Source organism: Aspergillus multicolor, assembly GCF_047715735.1.
Source record: "Aspergillus multicolor strain CBS 133.54 unplaced genomic scaffold BDW74scaffold_19, whole genome shotgun sequence".
Lineage (NCBI taxonomy): Eukaryota > Fungi > Ascomycota > Eurotiomycetes > Eurotiales > Aspergillaceae > Aspergillus > Aspergillus multicolor.
Window position 1 is genome coordinate 305,595 of NW_027395970.1, and position 22,776 is coordinate 328,370.

General features: G+C 52.0%; 5 protein-coding genes across 5 annotated transcripts; 2 read left to right on the top strand and 3 right to left on the bottom strand.

Moving 5' to 3' along the window:
- Positions 1-97: 97 nt before the first annotated feature.
- pksP (polyketide synthase alb1) lies at positions 98-6,763 on the bottom strand (the record flags this gene model as incomplete). Its single annotated transcript, XM_073729568.1, has 5 exons — positions 98-1,792; positions 1,843-2,598; positions 2,651-6,079; positions 6,127-6,418; positions 6,477-6,763. 5 exons carry the CDS (start codon positions 6,761-6,763, stop codon positions 98-100), a joined length of 6,459 nt encoding a protein of 2,152 aa, XP_073582162.1.
- A 1,344-nt stretch (positions 6,764-8,107) lies between these two features.
- BDW74DRAFT_156390 (uncharacterized protein) lies at positions 8,108-8,900 on the top strand. Its single transcript, XM_073724988.1, has one exon. The coding sequence runs from the start codon at positions 8,349-8,351 to the stop codon at positions 8,568-8,570; it is 222 nt and encodes a 73-aa protein (XP_073582163.1). The 5' UTR covers positions 8,108-8,348; the 3' UTR covers positions 8,571-8,900.
- A 586-nt stretch (positions 8,901-9,486) lies between these two features.
- BDW74DRAFT_168959 (uncharacterized protein) lies at positions 9,487-15,619 on the top strand (the record flags this gene model as incomplete). Its single annotated transcript, XM_073726918.1, has 15 exons — positions 9,487-10,730; positions 10,764-10,823; positions 10,857-10,908; positions 10,939-11,150; positions 11,187-11,296; positions 11,330-11,459; positions 11,496-11,800; positions 11,834-12,114; positions 12,145-12,247; positions 12,281-12,498; positions 12,532-12,720; positions 12,751-12,897; positions 12,928-13,070; positions 13,104-13,369; positions 14,334-15,619. 15 exons carry the CDS (start codon positions 9,487-9,489, stop codon positions 15,617-15,619), a joined length of 4,746 nt encoding a protein of 1,581 aa, XP_073582164.1.
- A 12-nt stretch (positions 15,620-15,631) lies between these two features.
- Positions 15,632-21,910, bottom strand: BDW74DRAFT_156396 (putative PHD transcription factor (Rum1)). Its single transcript, XM_073724989.1, has 4 exons — positions 21,166-21,910; positions 20,147-21,062; positions 19,999-20,093; positions 15,632-19,943 (listed from the first exon to the last, which is right to left on the bottom strand). Exons 1-4 carry the CDS (start codon positions 21,529-21,531, stop codon positions 16,179-16,181), a joined length of 5,142 nt encoding a protein of 1,713 aa, XP_073582165.1. The 5' UTR covers positions 21,532-21,910; the 3' UTR covers positions 15,632-16,178.
- Positions 21,911-22,425: 515 nt separating this feature from the next.
- On the bottom strand, positions 22,426-22,673 carry BDW74DRAFT_156399 (uncharacterized protein). Its single transcript, XM_073724990.1, has one exon. The coding sequence runs from the start codon at positions 22,666-22,668 to the stop codon at positions 22,456-22,458; it is 213 nt and encodes a 70-aa protein (XP_073582166.1). The 5' UTR covers positions 22,669-22,673; the 3' UTR covers positions 22,426-22,455.
- Between the last annotated feature and the right edge of the window lie 103 nt (positions 22,674-22,776).

A 22,776-nucleotide genomic window follows, 5' to 3' on the forward strand; every position in this document is an offset into this window, starting at 1 on the left:
GACCAATGGAAAACCATGACATTCCAAACAAGAATGGCGAAGGCAAACAGCAGTATTGAGACAAGAAAGCAATAAGCACACAATTTGAATCAACCGCCTAAGCCCCCAATGCACTCTTCATGAAGGCCGCAAGCTCCTTCGCCTTCTCGCCCCTCGTCATAGTAAAGTGATTCGCGCCCTCAATCACCGTAATGCCACCTACATTTTCCTTCCCAACGAGCGTATCCCAGCCGTTGGGACCAAGGTCCGTTCTGTTGGACAGCAACCAGACCATCTCGCGTGGATCCTTGCTGCCGTCTTCTGCAGGCGCAGGCCAGGGGTCCCCAGGCTTGGAGCAGACCCCGTCCTTTGCCCAGACCATATAAGTCTTCGGTAGCTTTCCAGCCCACTTTGCCTCATTGAAGGGGAGGGGGATCGCCTTGTAGGCATCAAGCGAGTCGATGAATGCTAGGAAATGAGGAAGCAGCCAGGCTGGTGGCGCCGCCTTGCCCTCGCCGAAGAGCCCGATGGAGTTGAAGAAGCCGTACAGACGGGGAGGTAGCTTCTCAAGACCTATGGGGAAAGGCGAATCAAGGAGGAGTAGGCTGTCTACTGTTTCGCCTTGCTGCAGAATGAGTTCGCGCGCGGCGTCGTATGCGCAGATTCCACCTGCGGACCAGCCGCCAAGGTTGTAGGGGCCCTTTGGTTGGCGGCGGCGGATTTCGGCGAGGTAGGGTGTTGTCAGGGAGTCGAGACTGCAGTTGAGTTTTTCCGGCGCTTTCATGTACGGGCAGTTAAGGCCGTAGACTGCAACCGCGGGGGAGACACCCGGGATAGTGGCATAGGATGTTGCGGACCCGGAGCCGTCAGGAAAGAGGAAGAGTGTTTTCGTGGCTGTTCTTGGGTTTCCCTGTAAAAGAATGGACGTTGCCGGTGGGTGAGCCGCGCTGGCACTCTTAATAGGTTGGGTTGGCAGCTGTTTCATCGACGTTGTCTCTGGCAGGGCAATATTTTGTGGGCGGGAGACAGCGGTTGGAACCATCTTGGGTTTCAGGTCCAGAGCGGTTTCAATCTGATCGAGGGTCTGGTGCTCGATGAAGAACTCTCCGGGCAGATCGAGATCGACTGACTCGCGGATTCTGCCTAGGACCGTCAAAGAGAGAAGCGAATCCATTCCCATCTCGCCCAGGTTCTCGTCGCCCTTAATCTCGTCTGCCGACACACCAATCTCGTCGGCGATGATGGCTCGAATCTCTTTCATAGTATCATTTTCATGAACCTGAAGGATCTTCTCATTTGGCGGTGATATGATGCCAGGCGACGCAGGGCTTGTGAGCCCGGAAGATCTGTCGCCGTTGAACGAGTACTCGGACTCCCGTTCACTGGACGATGAGTCGCTGGCTTCGGACGGGCTCAACTGTGTAACAAGTCGCTTGAAGTCGCCGACTGTTGGCTGCTCGATGAAGACTGACGAATCCAAATCTAGGTTCAGCTCCTCGCGGTACCTGCCGGTCACTGTCAATGACAGTAGCGAGTCGACTCCGTAGTCTGCAAACACCAGGTCGTCAGACATGTCGGACTCGGACAGTCCTACTTCTGATGCTAGGATGCTGAGTGCTCGCACAACCACGCTTGGCCCTGATGACTTCTTGACGAACGATTTCATTGTCATTGGCGGCGCTGGGCGCGAGGTAGTGTTTGCAGGTTGGATCGGCTTCTGTGAAGCTGGGGCCTGTGCTGGCGAGGTCTGCGACTTCGGAGCTCCTGCTGGCGGAAGAGCAATGTCAAGGATCTTACGCGATAGAGCTTGGAACTAATCAAGAGGCGTTAGTAATGGCCCTCCAATCGATGAAAGTAACTCACCTTGACACCCCCGTACACGGCAATAATGTCATCACCTTCGAAAATGTAGACATCGCCAGCCCAGATGGAGTCACGCCATGGCTGCATCCTAACATAGGTACGGTAAGTGACATCCGGTGAGAACTTCTTCAGGCATCGCATTGAATCCCATCCGTGGTTCACAAAGACCTGGTTCTTCGAGTCAGTTTCATCGCTGGCATTCATGATAAATCCAGACAGGTGGCCAAAACTGTCAATCCAGTATGGGTTGCGGTGGAAGTTAGCCTGCGATGCGTGGAACTTGACCAAAGCAGTGGCCTCATGGTGCTCACTGTCCAGAATAACTTCACGGATTGATTGATAATTCTCATCATAGTCGACCAGTGCGCTAAAGAGCTTGTAGACCATCCCTCGTCGCAAACGATGAGCATCGCCTTTGATGGCACTGTCTTCGAGAATCTCGATGCTTCGTTTGATCAAATATGAGCTTCGCTTCCACTCTTGCTCAGAGGCGGCGCAGTCGAAGAACCTAACTTCACAGCTTGCGTGGTCAACGAGCTTTTTGCCTTCCGCCGTAACGGAGTAGACTTGCACTGATGCGCATTTGTCCGCCCATTTAGCAGTCGCCGAGACTCTGAACTGCTCTTTTCCGGTCTTTGCAATGAGGGGCTTTGGAACTGTCACATTGCATACGTCCAGACCTGAGCCTCTGAGCTCCGGCTTGTACTTCTCAATGAGGTATTCAGCCAGCGTCTGAGCAATGTCGGCATAGAGAGACTTCGTAGGGTGTTAGCTTCGGTGCTTGAATGGGGGTTCTAGGGCTACTTACCGAGGGACATAGTGCAGCTCCATTGACCTTGTGGCCCTGGATAACTCGGTTTAGATCAGGGTCTGCAATATCGTTGTGCACCACTACTGTTGCCGAGGACCCATCGTCGCGACTCTCCACAATCTTCTGGGCAGAGGTCGTCAAGAAAGTAGTCTGTGTGGAAGGCGCCACAGCAGCCACAGGAGAGCCCTTGGTAAGACAGAAGTTGTTCCTGTAGGGAATCCAGTAGTTCTTCAGATCCCATTTATAGGCTGGTAGTGGAAGCACTCGGTGGCTGGAGGAAAAGTCCTGATGATATTGTTTCCAGTTGATATCGACGCCCGCTAGATAAAGACCTGAGAGACTGTTTGAGAGGATCTTCCAGGAGTCCTCATCGCGTCGCAGGGATGCCACAGTGGTTGTTTGCGGTCCAAGTGTAGCCTTCACCATTCCCGAACATATCGTATGCGGGCCAACCTCGAGCCAGAGAGTCTGATCACCGCTGAGCTTTGCATTCCTTAGCGCTTCGAAAGCACTCAAAAAGTTGACGGTTTCTCGACAGTGTCGCACCAAGTACTTTGCGTTGAGGATACCAGAATCGGCTTCAGTGATTACTCCACCAAGCAATGCCGAAGCAAAAGGCACTGAGGGCTTGTTGAAGGTGATTCCCTGCAGTATCATCTCCAGGTCTTCCAGTATAGGTTCAACCTGAGCAGAATGGAAGGCGTAAGGCACGGTCAGCACGGTAGATTTCAATCCTTGCTCTGAGCAGTCTCGAGAGAGCTTATCGATGGCCTCTCTGGGACCACTGATAACAGTTTCGGAGGGCGAGTTGATGCAGGCCATATCATGTACACCCTCTTGCAGAAGCTGCTTGACATCTAGCAATGGAGCTTTGATAGCGAGCATGGCGTGCGTTCCTGGTTGACATCGCTCTGTAAGAAGCTGGGCTCGACGGCCACAAGCGTAAATTGTATCACTGGTTGATAGCACACCAGCAGCGTTCATAGCTGCAAAGTCCCCAAGGCTATGTCCAAGAACAAAAGCCGGCTTTATACCCAAAGATGACCAGAAGCTAGTCAACGCTAGTTGCACGCATGTAGTTCCAAGCTGCACCACAACAGGACTCAGCTCGCTCAAGGGTACGCTGCCATCAATAAGAGGGAGAATGGAAGGAAGACCCTGACTTTGACTGATGCAATCAAAGTGCTCAATGGTAGATCGAAAGTGAGAACATTCCTTGTACAGTTGCTTGCCCATACCTGCATATTGAGCACCCTGGCCGGTAAAGAGGAAACCGACACCAGGAGGCTTGGCGGGCGCTGCGGTAACATCCTTTTTGGAGCTTGCACTCAGAGAGTCACGCAACTCTTGTAGGCTGGATCCAATGGCCGTGACTCGGAAAGGATGGTGGATACGGCGCGCTGTTGTTGTATACGCCAAGCTTGGGAGCGTGTCGCTGTCTTTGACCCCGAAAGTCTTCCCTTGATCACTGATAAACTGACACATTGAGTCGATATTGTTCCGCAGAGCCGTTTGAGATCGGGCAGATAAAGCCACAACGTGTGTACTCCGAGGGTCTTGTCCGTGACGATCAGCAATGGGGGCATCTTCCAGCAAGAGCGCGGTATTTCCACCAGCAGCGGAAAAGTTGTTCAAGAACATTCGGCGCTTTCCAGAGGAGGGCCGATTCCAAGCCGTTGGCTCAAGCGCAATGTGGACATTTCTTTGCGCCAAGTCGGTTGGAAAGTTGTGATTGATCTTTGTCTTGATCCCACAATGCGGTGGTATCATATTTTCCTTCATCATTAACAACACCTTCACGAGAGATGTCACGCCCGAAGCTGATTCACCGTGGCCTATGTTAGATTTTGCTGAGCCCAGATGGAGCGACTGTCCTGGCCCGCGTTTATGGTCTGGAGCAAAGACATCCAAGACCGATTGCATTTCAACCGCATCGCCAGCTTGAGTACCGGTCCCATGCATCTCAATGTAACTGACACTCTTGGGGTCGACATTCGCTTCGTTGAGCAGCTTCTTGAAGATAAATGCTTGTGCTCCAACATGGGGGCGAGTAATCGAGACTGCCTCAGCCGAATGATTCGTGTATGCGCCGTTGATGACACCGATGATCGGATCATTGTCAGCCTGAGCATCCTCAAGCCGTTTCAGAACAATTGTTCCAACACCGTCCGCCCTGCAGTACCCATCGGCTCCGTCATCAAACGTGTTGCAGTTCCCAGTCGTAGAAAGAAAGTGACCACGGTCAAGACCAGCATGATTGTCTGGGTTGGTCAAGATGTTCACACCGCCGGCAATGGCTGCGTCGCAGTCATTTCTCCAGATCGAGTTACAGGCTAGATGAATAGCTGCTAGACTTGAAGAGCAGGCCGTGTCGACACTGACGCTGGGTCCGCTAAATTTGAAGTAATAGTTAATCCGTCCTGGAGTAAAAGCGCGGTTGCCACCCGGGATAAAGTATGTATCAATGTCTTGACCGCTATTGATTTCACGGTAATCATCACTGGTCATCCCGTAGAATATACCGACTCTGTCTCTTTGCGTGGATGGTGTACTATCCGGGACAAATCCAGCCCCTTCCAACGCCTCGTACGCTGTGAGCAACGCAAGACGTTGAGCAGGGTCTGCTTGGAGCGCCTCACGTGGTGACATGTTGAAGAAGCGAGGATCAAATAAGCCAGGCTGCCGGATCCAGCATCCGTAGGGGACCTTGCTTGTATTCCTAGTAGCGCCCGTGAGGTCAACGTGCGCGTCAGCATCCCATCTGTCTTCGGGAACTTTTCTGTGCACATCGAGACCCTTGTATAAGAGGTTCCAAAAGTCCTGGGGACTATCAGCTTCCGGAAATCGTCCCGACATTCCAATAATAGCTATTTTGGAAAGCTCCGTCCTGCCTGTCTGGTTGACAGGCTGAGCCTCTGCCGTAATGTCGCTAATTCCTCCATCGACATCGATGTTCGTCAAATCCGCTTTTTTGAGAGAGTTAAAGAGACTTTGCGTGGCCGAAGTAGATACTGGAAACAACTTCTTGGGTCTGCGGTTACCTACTGACTTCAAGACCGATATGCATGAATCTGTCACTATGTCCCAGGACATTTGGTGGAGGAGGATCTCCCTCAAGGCAACTTTGAGGAAGTCTATCATGTTTCCGACTTCAATGTGCGTGCCCGTATTGCTTGATAGAACCGGAATCTGCGGCTTGTATGCGCTCACGATTTCCAAGTCGCAAGACTCTAGAATTCTCTCCACGTCTCGGTCGTCGTACAAGTGAGAGGCGTGGAAAGGGCCATGGATTGGAGCTTTCACGGCTTTATGTTGCCGTGCGATAGACGTCTCCAAAAACTGGTCGAGGACGACAGGAGGGCCACTAATAGTCAATGTGTTGGCGCAGACTGCACTGATATACGGACGAGACGCCGGAGCAATACCCTAAGGCTGTTTAGTACTTGGTTGTCACGATGCGTTGGGGAACTCACGTTATCGTTACTAAAGTTTTCGACCAAATCCAAGCCCTCGGCTTCATTGAGGCCGGAGACAAGAGCTGACCAGCTGGCCGGTGCTGCGTGAGCTTGATCGACGAGGTTTCGCACCCGGAGGACACACAGCCCTAATCGAAGGGCCACAACCACCACTTCGACGGCTGGCTTCAGTAATTCGCCGATGTTACTCGCAGAGCTGACGGCGGCGCAGCTGAGCAGACCCGTGCACAGCCCGACAAGTTGAGTCTGAGAACTGGACGGATAGGCATGGCCAAGGTCACCATAGTAACTGCAACGATCAGCCTTGGCCCAGATGAAGCAAATTTTGGAATCAACCTGCAACATACTTGACGAAGCATCCCAACTGATATATGCAAGTCAACGCGCTCTCCAGCGCAGGGTTTCCCGGAGATTCGCAGTGTCTCGCTAGCAGATCAACGATGCTTGTGAACCGAGGAAATATGCTGCGCTCAGTTGGTGGAAGACTAGAGATCTCTTGCCGCAGTGCATGGTAGCTTTGCTGGAAGAAGGCCGAAAGGATTGTGTGATTCTTTGCTTGTAGGAGACGACGGAGACCGACTTCAAAATCACCTGTCTGATCTCCGAAGAGATAGACATGGTAAGGGTCCTCCATCGCCAGGATAGTAAAAGCCGGAATCCGTTGGCTAAAAGAAGTGAGTTCAAACCAAACCAGCGGCGATGGGCGCCGCGGTGTTCTATGGGTAGACTTTTATACCGATAGAAGGCTTCTAGATTTCCTTGCAAGGGTGGCCCACTTTCCATACGCAATTGCGACATACTTCAAGCGTGGCCTATACACCACAGTCGGCACTATTTTTGGATCCACGGGTAATGTAGCATCGGCAAGCCGGTAAAACAGGCTGCTCGAAGCCTCGAATACAACCGTCGCCACGCTGTGGGCCCTGGAGAGAGCTTCTCTTTGGCCAGCTTGTGAAGAGAAAGATCTAGATCGGGGGGCTTCCGGAGTTCAGTCTATAGCTCCACTTGTATCAATGCCTTGAGATTCTGCAGCGTCATAATGAGAAGCGGCCGTCTGCTTTCGGGTCCAACTCTAAATACCTGATATAGAGGGAAGGCCAGCTCGCTTGGCTGAATGCGCTGTTAAATGCATCGCTCGGTATTAATATAGATCGACCCAATAGTATTAAAGTATCGAGAAACATGAATTTCCGAGAGATCATGAAGAATGGTGAGGGATGTTCCCGATTTCCGGAAATGGAAGTAGCGATGGGGTCACGTGCACCAAAGCTCAATTTGCCCACCACCAAAATCAATTCTATCAAAGAGCCACTTCCTCCGTAAAAGCCACTGTATATCGTCATCAAGCGCAGCGCTCACATTGTGAGATGGTAAGGATAAGTGGACTACAATCATCGCAGCGTGATCAATGGAGCCCGGATGTCCTTGGTTAGGGTTACATGAATCGATTGTCGGGGCTCTATGCTCAACGTCATCACTATTGACGAGCTCCTCGCCAAAAGTACATCATCCACTTTGATCTTATAAACAATGAGGGCTCAAGCCAAGTGGCTTGATGGATCACCGCCACGAAGTGGGCGAGGCTGCTCGAAAAGTTCAAATAATGAGGGCTTGTAGGATGCGCCGTCTTCTAGATTTTTATAGCCCTCAATTGTTAGCATAAATGTGCTACATTAATTAGCCTCCGGTCAAGGGGCATTCGGACGGTTGTGACTCTACAGGCCCTCAAAGGCATTTTAGAAGACGTCTACACGATAAGAATCATGACATCGGATCATCGTGAGTAGCATGGCGCTCTGCGCTCATGATCAGCCACACAACATGGATTTCCGAGTTCCATGATCATGGAGAAAACGTCAAAAGCCCACGCTGAAGTAGTCAGGGTCAGGCCTTGCTGCTTCAGCAAATCTGGTTTCTGCTCGCCCGACACTTGTGCTAAGTCAGTCTCATACTGTTTCCAGTTTCGTCTTTCATAGACGCCAGAGTCTGCTTGAGACAAGAAATTCGGTGCTGCCAGGCTGCACATATTTTGTGCCAAAGTCAACAAGGTAGGCTTGCATTCTCTTTCTAGAAATCATCGGCGCAGATCTCTCGACGGGTTCAGTTGCTCAAACGATGCCAACACAATCTTTAAGCAGAAAGTTCATCTTAGGAGATTATGTCAGAACATAGTTGCGGAAGATAGAATTGGCGTCATAGAGAAAGCCGGGTCAGGGAGAATGTTCCGAGCAGCCGCCGCTACGTTTGTTGTTGCTTGGTATGCGACCTTTCCTAGGCAGGTGGCTGGTCGGCCTTTGCAGGCCCTGGCCCCGGTTAAAGCAACAGAAATCACTCGTAGTTTGAGACACTGCATGAGCGTGGCGGTGGCTTCGGGAAGTGATCGCTGGCGTTCAGGTGGAATGCTGCCCCCGAAATATGCATTCGGAGATTTTCGAAGTTAGGGGTGAGCGATGGTCCGCCCGAATCTGCACGAAAGTCAATCGGTACCTCAAAATTACTGAATAGCTAGCTATATGCGTAGATCATGCCTATCTTGATTCCTTGAGCAGGTCAGTCTAGCTGACCACGGTACTTTGCGCGGGATCGGAGGGGAACCATGGGTCTGCTAGTAGCGAGCTAGTAGTAGGACATGAGTCGTTTGACGGCCAGCTAGCGTCATTGGTCCATTGCAAAAGGGGGCTGTCTACAGAACCAAGGTGACAGGCTTCAGATACCAGTAGAAGACTGAGATCAGGCTATATTCTCGATGAAAGGAAGAAAGCGAATTGCTAGATTCGATGGAAGCCAAGAAAGGAGGAGTGAGGAGAAGACGAGCAGACGCAAGGATAAGCTTGAGCCTTATCGATAACAAATTACACTAGACCCGATCGAGCGACCACGTAAACACGGGCCTCAGCTCCGCCCAGCGACAAGCAGCGAGTCAACAAGCAGCAAAACAACTTTAGGCGTCACCGTCTGTTGTTCCTCCAACTCTCAGCTCAGCCAGCTCCTGTCGCGCTCTACCCCTCCCTCTTTCCTCTTGCTCTCTCTCTTTCCTCTAATTTTCCCTGTCTCTTTCCCTTCTCTTTGTCCTCGACCGGCAACAGGGCGGGTCCTGTTAGGCACGATCTCTCTCCGCCCCGTTTCCCAGCCACTCCCTTGGGCTCCTCTCCTCCGCTCCTCCGTACCATGCTAGTATCCCTGCGCGTATTCCCTCGAGCCCTTCCTTTGTTTACCGCGCCCCTTCAGAGTAACGGTCTCTATCCAACGACGCCCTGTCAGCTCAATTGAGTGATTCGTCAGCCGCCCTTTCAACTCCCGTCAATCATCATCGGCGCGGAGACTTATCGCGGGCGCTTGGTACCTTAGCTCGCCGTCATGGCGGCCCCCGCACCCCAGCTTCCGACCCGGTTTCCCTGCTGGTGTCGGGCAATATATTCGTGGGGAGGAGAAGCGAAAAGCGATCTAGGGTTTATAGAGGGGGATCTAATTGAATGTCTGAATGCGGGGGATGGTCAATGGTGGATGGGTCGATTGCGGAGAGACCGGCGCATGGTGGGATTGTTTCCCTCCAATTTTGTCCAGCTTCTAGGGGAGGATTTTGTACCAGTCACCAGGGCGGCTAGTCCTATGCTTCCAGCAGCTGCATCCCCAATCACGAATCCAACGTCGGCCCCGAAGAAACAGAAAACCGTCTTCAGAAAGCCCTTCCAAGCGCATAAGGAAGCTCTCGCGCCATCTGGCTCTGGAGGCAGCCCGTCTTCGACGTCACCGAGTGGAAGCACAATCCCTCAGACACCTCCGCGCGATGGCACAGTTTCCCGAAGAACGAAGGCCGGGCGCACGCCAACTAGAGCGTCCAGGCAACAGAGCTCCTTGTCGCGACCTCTGTCAATATCCCGGCTGCCGTCTAGAGGAGTTTCACCGCACCCACCCCAAGAGCCATCACCTCAACAGCATGACAGCCTTCATCGCTCTCGTTCCCGTCCTCCATCTCGTGCAATATCTCCTCGGCCTCAGCTTCCCGAAGCCTCGCAGCATTCACCTCTATTGTCTCCCTCAGTTCCGATGTACAATCATAGCCAGATGTCGCATTCATCGGCGCGTGCAGTTTCCCCTCATCCTCAGCCTCCTGATATTGGTCGCCACTCGCCTTTAATATCGTCATCGGTTCCCAAGTACAGCCATGTCCAAGGATCCCATCCGTGGTCTCGTTCGGTATCTCCTCGACCTCAGCTTCCCGAGATTACACATCACTCGCCTCTGTCCCCCGCGGTTCCTATGCACCATCAGATGCAATTATCACATCAATCATCCCGAGAGATCTCCCCTCTACAACTCACGGAACGCGAAGACTCCCCGCCACCGCCGCCGCCGCCGCCTCACAGAGTTGCGGTCCAGCGTCAGCCTTCCCCTGTGAGTGTACCTCATCAATTGGATATGAATGATCGCTATGTTGTCTTTGCACGAACCCCATCACCATCTGGTCATTCAGATACGAATGGGCAGACACCGTCACCATTACGAGACGCAATGGAGGACGTGATGACTTCGCTCGAGGATATGGGTATATCTCGAGGCGAGCATTCTCCATCTCCTCAGCCAGAGTTCAACAATCCTTGGTCACCGGCAGCCTTTGAATCGTTGCGTGATAGCCGACGGGCGCAACGAAGCAATCGACCTTTGACGTCCTTGGGATTTGAAGGTGAAAAGGAGTACTACAACAATGATACTGCGCATAGGAACAGCGTCTACACACACGATCCGTTCATTGAGGGTCCTCCGCAAATCAATAATTACGTGCAACGGATGGAAAGTCGACTCCGACAGATGCAGGAGCAGGGCCGTCGAGCGTCCGAAGATATACAGCCTCCAGTAGACAACGAAGACGATGAAGATGACATGCCCCCTCCGCCACCGCCAAGGCACGGCGGATATCACGGACGCAACAATTCTATACCCACTCATTTACCGTCGTTACGAAGCCGACGGTCAGGAAATGATCTCAGGAATGACATGTTGAATCGGAGCTATACCAAGTCGTCGAGTACGACGAATTCTTCAAGTGGCGTACAAAGTAACATCACCAATCAAACTTCCAGCACTGACAGAACCAGCCAAAGTCTGATGAGCGGAGCTTCCGCTGGAGGTTTTAGCGCAACAAGTGCTGGAAGTTATGCCAGGAGGGGTAATGGAGCAGGGGAGAGGCCAAGCACCGCAGTAGACACGGTACGATCCAGAGGATTCAGCGATCTTGCGCGAATGTCGCGTCCTGAATCGCCCATGAGTGGTATTTCCTACCATTCCAGCCATAACACTTCCAGGCAGGGCGCCTCTTCTGCGATTCCTTGGTCAGCATCGACCCCCGCACCGGAGGAGCCAAACAGCGTGTTTGGAGGGTTGGCAACTCCGAAGGCGAAGAAGCAAGGGTTTTTCAAGAAAATACTGGAATCGGCGAAGACTGGAGCTGCGAATGCTAGAAGTAGCATTGCCGTAGGGCAAAGCGGAGGACCTTATTCCCCGACTAAAGGGAGGGCGATCTCACCAATCCCATCCTCGCATTCGATGCGAGACGCCGCCGCCCGCGAAATGGGAATGGGCAGTAACTCCATAGATTGGGTACAAGTGCGGCGCGACGTGAACCGTGCAACGTCTCCCAGTCGGAATGAAAGGGTTGAGAGAGCGGAGAGGTGTCAGATGATGGACCACCCTGTGATCTACGCAGTTGAAGAACTACATGAGACCGCAGAAGGTGGTGAGAGCATCGATGGCTTGCCTATCGGCGAGCCCCTCGATTTTGGCAGTGTCAATCTTACCCTTGTCGACAAAAGCGCGCGCTTCGTTAATAGTCTTCCTCCAATGATTAACCCGATGAGTCTTGCCCAAGGATATGTCTGCCGTCCCTACAAGAGTGACGTGCAGAGGCTGCGCGCTATCTTCACCTGGGTGAGCGAAAAGATTGCATGGGACGAGCCAATCGAAGATATTCAGATTGATCTGAAACGTGTTCTACAAACCAAGCGGGGTTGCGCCCAGGAAGTCGCCTTCCTGGTTCGAGAGATGTGTGCTGCGGTTGGTTTGCATGCAGAGGCGATCGAGGGATTCCTCAAACCGCCTGGCGAAGTTTTTGATTTGGATAGTCTTTCGCGCCCGAATCATTGGTGGAATGCAGTGCTTGTCGACGGCGAATGGCACTTTATGGACTGCTCACTCGCAAGCCCAACAAATCCTTTCAGAAATCAGTTCGTGACTACCAATACGACAGCGGCCGAGTCTTGGTACTTCCTCGCTCGACCCCTCGAATTCTGCTATTCACATGTGCCGCTTGAGCCTGAGGGACAGCATATATGTCCTCCAATCTCTCCAGATGTCCTTCTCGCACTCCCAACCGTATGCCCAACCTATTTTAAGATGGGCTTACAGTTTCCAGACTACGATACCAGCGTCTTTCGTCTGGAAGGACTGGAAGTCCTCCAAGTTCGCATCCTGGTCCCAGCTGAAGTGGAATGTGCTGCGGAGGTTGAGGCACCGGCATTTGCTCGCGATGCCGATGGGGACTTTTTTGAGAGCGGGGAGATTGTGCGAAAGCGGGCACTTGTACAACCAGAATGGGTCAGTGGCCAGAAACGTATCACCATCAAGGCTGTCTTGCCGGGCGACGAGGGTCAAGGAATGGTCAAGGTTTATGCCGGCCGAAAAGGGCTCATGCACTCCAGCCGAGACATACCTCACCCACTTGCCTTTGCACTTCCAATCATCCACACTGGGGAGAATCCTCCTTATGAATTTGTTCTTCGTCATCCAACTCCTCACGCGCAGCGTCACGACCTGTACATTATCCAGCCTCAGTGTTCCAAACTGGCTGTCAACAACACATTTGTGTTTTCCGTGCGCCAACATCCTTCTTCGCCGGCTCCTCCGCCAACCAGTACTGAAAATAGCTTCAGTGGGCGCATCTCGCCGTCAGTCTTCTCCAGGCCGGCAAGCGCGCTCAGCATGGTCTCGAGCTCTGCGGGAGGGTCGACTCTATCCACGGTCTCCAACGAATTTTCCGCCTCAACCTCAGCCATCTCCTCCACGCGCTCCAACTCTGGGCGCGAAAAGCCTGCCAAGCTAGCGATTCAATCGCCCTCTGGCAAAATCTTACGGCTCACCCGCAAAGCCGACCACATGATCAGCAGCCCAAAGACTTCAGACTCGCCAAGCGAATGCACCGCCGATGGCAGCGTATGGGAGACGGTCATCAAGATCGGCGAGCGTGGTCCCTGGCGAGGACTCGTTCTAGCAGACCGTGTCGCACGCTGGTGTGTTTTTTGCGAATGGGAATGTTTCTAATAGCTTCGCATCTATCTTGCCTCGGTCCCGGACTTTGAATCTTGCATCTACATTGCATAATATCATGGATACCCAGCATGACGCCGGAGGACCTCTTTCACTACTTTATCGCATGACGATTGCATTGCATTGCATCTGACGGTGGTGCGCATGGGATATTTCGGCATCTGGGTACTGCTTCTACTACTACCATCTACATGGCCGGAGTTCTTAGACATTTTGCTCATTGCGACGGTGTTTCCTTATTCATGTCTTTTTTTCATAACTCTTGCATCTGGATCGGGCTGTTTTACCCTAGTAACCATCTGGTGCTTTGGGCCCCGTCCTTGCTACATTAGATTCCTCCGGCTGCTATCTATAGATTTCAGCTCTCTGTCTTCCCCTTCTATCCACCTCTTGTTCGAGTATTTCCTTCATGTTACGCTATCCTGGAACCATTCCAAGGCACCCAAAGCTCAAGCTGTACTCATACTCAGTCAGCGAGTCAAATATACCAATTCTACCACTATCACATATCAAACCGCGAACATACAGATATGACGTCGAACGTGGAGAATAAATCCGTCAGAATGGACCCTGGCAGCCACCGCGTCCCAGACCGCCTTATGATACCATCACATTGTCCCAGTTAGGAAGGAGCTCCCCGCATGGATCCTTCCTTGTCCTCAACGAGCGCCTGTTGTTTGTTAGCTTTATAGACAGCCTCTTCTAAGTCTGTCTCTTGTTCCAGTGCTCCCTCATTCTTTACAGTAGGTGCATTCTCAGGATAGAGCCTGTGCCTCCCGTCCTCTTCCCGAGGTACAGCTCCTCACTGACGTAGATACAGATTACATTAATACCCCAGCCCAAACTCTTAGGCGTACCTATCTCATTAAGTACATAGGATAGAGCCAGGCACATACATAAAGACCAAGATCCCAAAATGTCACCACGACTCACCCTCCCGGACCCCTTCGCCTCCATCCCCCGGGTAAACCTGCTCTACCCATTCTCGTCTCCAATTCACCCACTACAAAATCTCTCAAAGTTAGTCTCCGGCTCAGCAACAAAAGGAAAATCTAATGCCCACATATCCCTCTACTCAAAACGCGAAGACCACTCTTCCCCACTTGCATGTGCGGGGAATAAGTACCGCAAGCTCGAGTATATCATCCCAGATATCCTTTCTTCTAGCCCACGATACGGCGCTGGTGTTGCGGCGGATTCCCCTGTTCCACTAGATGGAAAAGGAAAGGTGACGACGCTAGTTACTGAGGGTGCGATTCAGAGTAACCATACAGTACAAGTTGCGTCTGTTGCATCGAAGATCGGGCTCGAGTCTCTGGTGCTTTTGCACAAGGGCACGGGGGGTGGATTGTCCAGTGCAAAAGACAAAGACGCCTTTCTAAAGACCGGTAATGTCCAGGTCGTGAAACTGCTTGGTGCAGATGTGCGAATGTTCGAGAAGCCAGTTGCACCAAAAACGCAGGATGATCTTGTGGACGAGGTCCTGGATGATCTCAGGGCGAAGGGAAAAGTCCCGTACTGGATTCCATCGGGAGCGAGTCTGCATCCGCTGGGTGGACTAGGGTACGCACGGTGCGCATTTGAGATTGCGGAGCAGGAGAAGGAGGTTCTGGAGAGATCCAATGGCAACGGTGCCCAGCAGCCACGGTTCGATTATATCTTCGTGGCGTGTGGGAGTGGAAGTACGCTTGGTGGGTTGATTGCAGGCTTTAAACTCCTCGAGAAGATGGAGAAATCACAGTCGCAACAGCGAACACGAAGACCGCGCAGGGTCATTGGGATCCTCACTTCGCCTACGATGCGAAAGCCGTACCACACAGAACGCATCCTTCGCTTTGCGCGACGCGCCGGGGAGATAATTGGCTTAGATCCCCAGACTGATGTTACGATGGACGATGTTGTGCTGGATGACCGGTTCGCTGGAGAGAGATACGGTGTGCTAGACGCACGGACGAAGGAGACGCTCTCTCTAGTGGCTGAGAAGGAAGAGGTTATGCTTGATCCTGTGTATACGGCAAAGGTGGCGAGGGGCATGATGCATTGGGCTACTGGGGGTGAGATAGAGAAGGAGGTACTAGCCAGTCCTCCTACTCAAGGGGAACAACAGGTCAATGCCTTGTTCATCCACACAGGTGGCCAGTCTGCGTTGGGCGCGTATGCGGACATATAGAGCATATAGCACGAAGATGGTCGCAGCTCAATTCGAATTTAATCTATAGATGAAACATACAGTTGTAGTGGAAAGGAAAAGAAACACGACTACTCGTACATTGTATGAATGAAGACAAACGAGGGGGGGGATTTCAGAACCCTCAAGCTGCAGCACGGCGCAGTAGTGCTAGCACCGGTCCATGCGCATTCCCAGTCAGATCAGAAAGCAGAACGCAGGTGAGAAAAACAAGACATCCAGCCATCCGATCCTTGATACACCGAACGATCACGAAGCCACATCTTCAAAGCAGAACGGTTTTAGGAATAGGAAGGGAAACCCAGACACCACAAAGAAAGCTAAGAATAGCAAATTCAACAGAACAAGAGGCATATCAGTCACATCAAACATTAAAGAATCATACATCGCAGCGGTATAGACCAGGCCGCGCAGCGCTAATTAACCACGCAGTATCCGAAGTACAGTTAGGGAGAGAAGCAGGATCGATTGCGAAATTGTGGGTGAGGACAGAGAGGTAGAACAGGTGTTACGGAACACAATGTAGGTAGGAAGATGGAAGCTAAGCAGCTGCAGTAGCTCCGGCTCCATTGACTTCGTGCGGCTTGTCTTCAACCTCCGCATCGTGTACAGGCACGGAGCTTTCCCGGTCGTTGCCGACGTCAAGTAACTCCAGCGCTTCATTAGCGTGCGTGTTCTCCATGGTTTCGGGGTATTGCTCAGCCAGGTCAGCATCCTGGTTGGTGAGATCCGCGAAAACGTCGTCCAGGTTCCGAGGACTACTACCGAACGGATTTGAATGGTCGACGACGTCCATACCAGGTGGACCACCTGTGGCAGTTCGCGAGTAACGGGGCGGGCTAAACAATGAGGCAGGACCATGAGGAGTGGGTGATCTCGGAGGGAACGAAGCTGTATCAGCAGAAACATGTGGCAGGAAGGCTGAAGTCTCAGGTGCAAATGCCGACGCCGTGTCGCTTGCGGGAAGTGAATAACTCGCAGAGAATGGGTATGGGGCGCTCTGCGTATCGTTTGGCGCTAATGTAGGCACCATGCGGGGGTCTGTATTACCACTATCGCCAGGATTACGAGATGATGGCTGCAGAGTCGGAGGGCGGCCAGCTTGGGCATCAATAGACTTGCGCTTTGCTGGGTTTGGCTGCTTGGGACGCATATTCGGGGGAAGGTCTTCAGGGTTTTGTACACCCATTTGAGCCATTAACTTCTCTCGCTTTGTTGGCCGAGGCTTCCTGGTCGACAAAGATTGCTCTAGAATTGGCGGGGGCTCCGGCGCGACGGGCTGCCACTTGTGAATCTCTTGTCGGAATAAGTTGGTTTCGAATGCAAGAAGAACCTCGGCACCTTCGATCTTGCGCAGATAGAAGACCAAAGTAGGGACTTCTTCAGTCGTAGTGCACGCCGTATTGGTGTAACGCTGCAGGAAGTCACGGAAGGCTGTCGCCTGGTTGATGATCTTCTCGAGAATTTGTTCTTCATCCGGCTGGAACGGAAGCCCAGGAATCTCAGCTTGCCACTCTTGAAGATCTTCAAGCTTCGGGCGAGCAGCATCTCGGGGAATCTTTTGCCTCCAGTCACAGATAGGACAGGTGTACTTGTCGCACTCTTTGACTTTACCACGGGCAATCTTGAGGCATTTTCCATGGTACCATTCTCCGCAAATCTCGCATTCAATCATCATTCCAGCTTCAGAATGTCTGCAAATGCAAAAAGCGTCGCGCTTTGCCGTTGATTGTCCATAATAATGGTGTTGCTCTCCTTGGCCATCAGGGCTATTGTCCCTCGATGCTGGCTCGACAGGCGGGCGGAAGCGATCTTCCAAGTCAAAGCAGTAGAAGTTTCTCTTCTCGACATACTCCATATGTGATTTGAGAATATGCAGAGGCGCGTTGGCTTTTCCAAACAGTTTCTTCCCCTTCCGCATCCAATCCTCGTGGCGTTTCTGCTCTCGCTCCAGGTCGAGCGCACCGGTAGGCCGACTGTTTAGCTCTTCCATAGACTCCATTAACTCGCGCACTTCCTTGTACTGCGGCCGATTCTTGTAATCGGGGTCCTTGCTTCTGTCATACAAGCTCTGTATCCGTCTCTGGGCTTCTCGTTGTTTGATCAATATTGCATCTACCGCGGCGAGTGTCTCTGGGGAGACCGGAACACGGGTCGCCTGCGTAGACAAAGCCTCCAACTGTTGGTAGTGGACCGCCTCGACCGACATTAATTCCTTTGCTTTCGCTTCCCATGCCTCGCCATGGCGACATAACTCCCTGAAATGAGAGAGATGTTCATTTGTCTCCGAAAGTTTCAGTTGTTCACCCGCCAGAATAAGCTCCTGACAGTCTTTGAGAGTCAAATATTGACCACGTTTGTATCCAGCATCCTCGTTCCACTTCATTTGTCTGACAATATGTTCTAAATCCTCCACTTCAGGTATCTCCACGTTGAGATTCCGCGAGTTTTCCAAGAGCTCCTCAACTTCCTGTACTGACCGGATATGCGGGTTCGCGAGCGCAGCCTTGACGTCATTGCGGAATTTATCGATCTCGCGGGTTTTCTCTTCCAGAGCCGCCATCTGTGGACAGTCGAATGACAGTTTATCAGCCTCTGTAAGAAGGGCGTAGATGTTCTCTACCCTGCGGACTTCACGATCGCGTTCTTCCAGCTGCGAAGCCTTGGAAGTAGTCTTGCGCCAGGCCTTCTCGTTCTTTCTTCGGTTCTGCTGCTTCCGCGTAATGTAGTTGGTTGCTTCCTCAACCCATTTATCGCAGCGCTGAACGAAGGCCGCAAGATCTTGAAGACCAGGTAAATGGTATGGGATTTTCTCACCTTCATTGAGTAAGTTATGAAGGACCTTCAATTGCGGCTTCGGTTCATCCTCGAGAATATTGTCGAGTTTCTGCCCCCACGCTTCCGGAATCCTGGCGCGCTCCTGGACCTTCAAGACCATTTCTTTTAGTTCAGTATCGCTGACTCGGTAGCGTAGTGTGTGGTCGGGGCCCAGTAGCTTTTGTGGCAGCGACTCTCCACAGCAATCATGTGAATCCAGATGTATTAAACACAATGTTTTACCGGATTTGCAGCAATGAAATTGGGACAAGAAGATGTAAGACTTGCAATAATGACATTGATAGTCTTCCTCCGGGATGTCTTTATCCTCGACCAGGAACCGTAGCTGACAGTCGCCGGCAGCAGCCGGGTCATCGGAGAATAAAGCACAGTTGTGCGGCGTTACCTCTTGGTGCCGCGTAGCGAATGACGCACGTTCGGCTATCTCACGAGAGCAAGTCCTTTGAAGGGCTGGGGCAAGCCATTTGGCAGTGGATATTGATGTGTCCCTGGCAGCGGCCGTGAAAAGTAACTCATCATGGGAAAAACACGGGTGCCTACGGAAAGCCTGGAGACGCTCAACACCAGAGGCACCGAAGGGTTCCCAGTCCACGGGCGCAAAGTTGACAGCCTCGTTGAAATTGAAGCCATGGTTGAAGCCAGCGTGGTATGCCTGCGGGAACGTAATAACAAATTGACCAGCCCGTTGGTCAAGCGCATAGACATTGACCCCTGCTTTCCGCAACTGATCCGGAGGCATAAGCGTAACAAGCTGAAACAACAAGTCAGGTTGCCCTTCAAAAAGTTCAGGTACAGCTTGTCGCATTGCTTCTTCGAATGCTTCGGCGTCGGCACCTGGAATGCCATACCAGGTCTTCGTGGCTCCAAAATGCTGATAGTTTGCTGAATAGGCGTAGTGGTCCTCATTGTGCCAGCAGAACGTAGAAAAGCACATGCCAACGTAAACCCACGGAACTGTCATACCTGAGATATCAGACTTGATATGGCGAAACAGAGACTCTCCGTGAAATGGAAGATTATTCAAATTCCAGGGGTCTTTCGCGTACGGATCAAGTGGGTTCCTTTCGACCGTGGGGAAGCCACTACCGTGAGTAGTTGAATGAATATCCGCACCATATTCAACCTCAACTGTCTCTGTCAGGCTTTCAACCAGTCTCCAAAACTCGCGCTCAACATCATCTTCAGACTCCCGTCGATGAGTGTTAAGAACAGGATCGAAAGGCATTTTGGAGGCGAAATAGTTCTTCTTAAAGTTATTGGCCTTCTCCTGGAATTGCTTCAAGGAGTAAACACCGCCTTCCTCAAAGCCAAACTCTCCTGTTCCAACCAAACACTTGGGGCAGTGCCAATCGAACTCGGGAATATGGTGCAAAGGAGGGTCCAAGCAATATCTGTGGAAACCTTGATCGCAGCTGTCGCACACCAGGATCGAGGACAGGTCTTCAGCCTTGCCACAAGTCTCACATTTCTAGCTTGATGTCAGCATTTTGCTCGTCAAGCGTAAAGCTCGTGTTAGAACATACATCACCATATTTCCGAGTGTCACTCTTCCTTGAGCGTGAAGGCGCGGGACGAAAAAGAGTCATTTGGGAACCTGCGACAGTCGGCAAAGGTGTATCTAGAGCAAAATCATTAGAGATGGGTTCATTGATCATCATTATCATCACTTACCTTTTTTCAGCCTCTTACTCCTTCGCCCGTTGGCATCCAGTTCCCCTGCGTCCGCTTGGGACCCACTTTCAGTGCTAATGGCGCGCTTAACTGAGCCATGACCGTTTGAGACCGGTGTTGAGTCTTTAGCGTATTCAGAAACACTCTTCGGCGTTGCGATCTCGAATTCGGGATCCCGTTTCATTGGCGGGCCGCTGTTCACTGCAATGAACGAGGGTGATTGATTTACAGCAGTAAAACCGCCAGTATTTACAGCCGTAAAACCAGATGCAATTGGTCGAGGAGGTGTAGGTTCTATTGGTGGCGTGGGATTCTTTGCGGGAGTCGCCGATGCATCTTGGGGGCCGTTTTGCGAAGCTGCGGTAGGCAGACTTAACTGGCCATGAGGTGTCACGGAACGTGTATCGCTCTCGAGAGGCGTGGGGTTTTTAGGCATAGGCGAATGGTTGGGTGAAGGGGTATAAGGACCGCCATGCTCTATCTCGAGCTGCTGTTGGACTCCGGGTTTCGCCACGCGCAAGTACTCTTCGTAGGGTTGGAGCCATCTCTGGTATGAGTTTTTGAGGGAAGTCGAGAGAGATGACATGATCTTGCCGCTGTATCCGAGGTCACGACCGATTTCAGCCCACTTCTTCGTCTTGCAGACCTGCTCGAAACCGCCGCGGACTTCTACAGCTTTTTTCAGGCGAAATAAATCCAGGGGACGTTTATCGACGCTCGGGAAGCGATTCAAGTTTGTGCCGTGCTGTTTATGAAACTTGGCGAGTTGGTCAAGATAGTTCAAGTTCGCACGTGTTCCTGGGTCTGGGTTAGAACTGAGCTCCGGAGTACCACCGGCAGCAAGCAGCGCTGAACGCGGGGGCATACCTCCTTCGACCGAATTAAGCTCTTGTCGGCGGGTCTTGAAATGAAACCTCTAAAAAGTTGCGGTGGTCAGCACACATTTCAAGCTGACCTGCATCGCAAGGGATGAAAGGTCCTCAGCAGAACAAGAGAGAGATGTGCTGCGACGGCCATACCTCCGTATCAATAGCAAATGTCGGTTGCCAATTCTCTGGCGGGATAATCCTGCAAATGCCGTATTTCTTTCCTTCCGGCGCGATTTTGCGAATGTAGGCCTCAGGGTCTCGAAACTCATCCTCGGTTGGGCGGAACGTAGGTGCCTCTTGAAGGCCGTGGGGACGGACTCGACTCGTCGGCTCACGGGGTGCGCTGGGTTGCCCTCGTCTCTCTACCGTCGATAAATCGAGGGGTGAAGAACGCCGAGTACTCAACGGTACATTGTGAGAATGGGACGGATGGGTGCTTGAGGAACGGGCGGGTTGACGGCTCGCTGGCGGCTGCGTGCCTGTCGATATCCCTCCCGTTGCGGCCGGAGTCACCATGTCTTATGCGCAATTGTGAGACGAAACGAGGTCGGAACGTGGCGTGCGCGTGCGTTTATCGCGGACGGAAGGAGGCTAGGGTCCTATGCGAAAAGCCCATGGGAGAGACTCTGGCGGGCAGTGACACAAGTGAGAGAAGTCCCCACACGGAATTTGGAGAAGCGAACGATGTGTATTTAGTGAGAGGTCCGGGGGTGATGAGAGGTTGTGAAAAGTGAGGGAGGGGAGGTGGAGAGTTAGTGGAGGAATGGAGAGGTGATAAAAGCGAGGCTCATGGAGAGATCCAGAGCACGGATGTTTGAGGGAAGACCGAGATGAGCCCGGGAGGCTACCACTACTACTACTAGTGTGGAGTCTCGGGACAGCAACAAGAGCAAAGCTCACCTCACTCGGGTCAGGCCAGTCAAAGTTGGGTAGGAGTCTATAAATCAGTGGGCGTTAGCCGACTATTATAGCCAAGTCAATATCCAGGGACAGCTGAAGCAACGATTGGAGGATGCATACAAGGTCACTGGTTCGTTCGACAAGTAGTCAGGCCAAAAAAGGAAAGCTAATGGCTGGTCAGGGACCTCCTGCGGTGGTCTGATCTACCTTGTCTTAACGACGGAACAAGCGGTTAAACTCAGCGGCGCTGAAGGGATCTCTGTAACAGAACTCGAGTCGAGTAGAACCTGACTTCCAGGCTTCCTTGCTCTGAACAAGATTTGATCACGACTCTGATTTATGCCTCAGGCGCGCTTTACGGGATCGGTAACAGCTTGTACACGGCCGGTACGAAATTGAGAGATTTGGTCCGCAAGCGGGAAAGCTCGCCCGGCTCAGGATGCCTTCCTTGATTACGGGTATGCAGATAATCCAGGGCGTTCACAAGAGCCAGGAGTCAGAAATGATAATGGAAACTTGGTAAAATCCAGTATTCACTACCTATGGATCTAGGATAATTGAATATAAGCTAAAAGCAATGGCCGAGTACTTTACCAAGTCCATCACATGATAAGAAGCTAGTCCCGCCGATGCGTAATCTAGGTACGACGGTACGCCAGAGCTTATATTGACTTCCAACCACCCATCTTCTGCGCTGCAAACTTTCCACAAGCCAATCCAGAGAATATAAATCCGTCGAACTCCGTAATGCATCTAAGTCTATTCCAAGTGTTGATATTCTCTACACCTCAACCCGGTTTTTACTTCCGATTACTCCTGCGCTATCCCGGAGAACAGACAAAGGCCGACATGTTGCAGCCA

Bases quoted from the DNA above. Each gene is read 5' to 3' on its own strand.
- BDW74DRAFT_156390 (XM_073724988.1), top strand. From the start codon at position 8,349: ATGTTCCGAGCAGCCGCCGCTACGTTTGTTGTTGCTTGGTATGCGACC.
- BDW74DRAFT_156396 (XM_073724989.1), bottom strand. From the start codon at position 21,531: ATGGTGACTCCGGCCGCAACGGGAGGGATATCGACAGGCACGCAGCCG. The intron at 21,063-21,165 runs GTATGGCCGTCG...GCAACTTTTTAG, and splicing joins CATTTGCTATTGATACGGAG to AGGTTTCATTTCAAGACCCG. The intron at 19,944-19,998 runs GTATGTTCTAAC...ACATCAAGCTAG, and splicing joins ACACTCGGAAATATGGTGAT to AAATGTGAGACTTGTGGCAA.
- BDW74DRAFT_156399 (XM_073724990.1), bottom strand. From the start codon at position 22,668: ATGCATTACGGAGTTCGACGGATTTATATTCTCTGGATTGGCTTGTGG.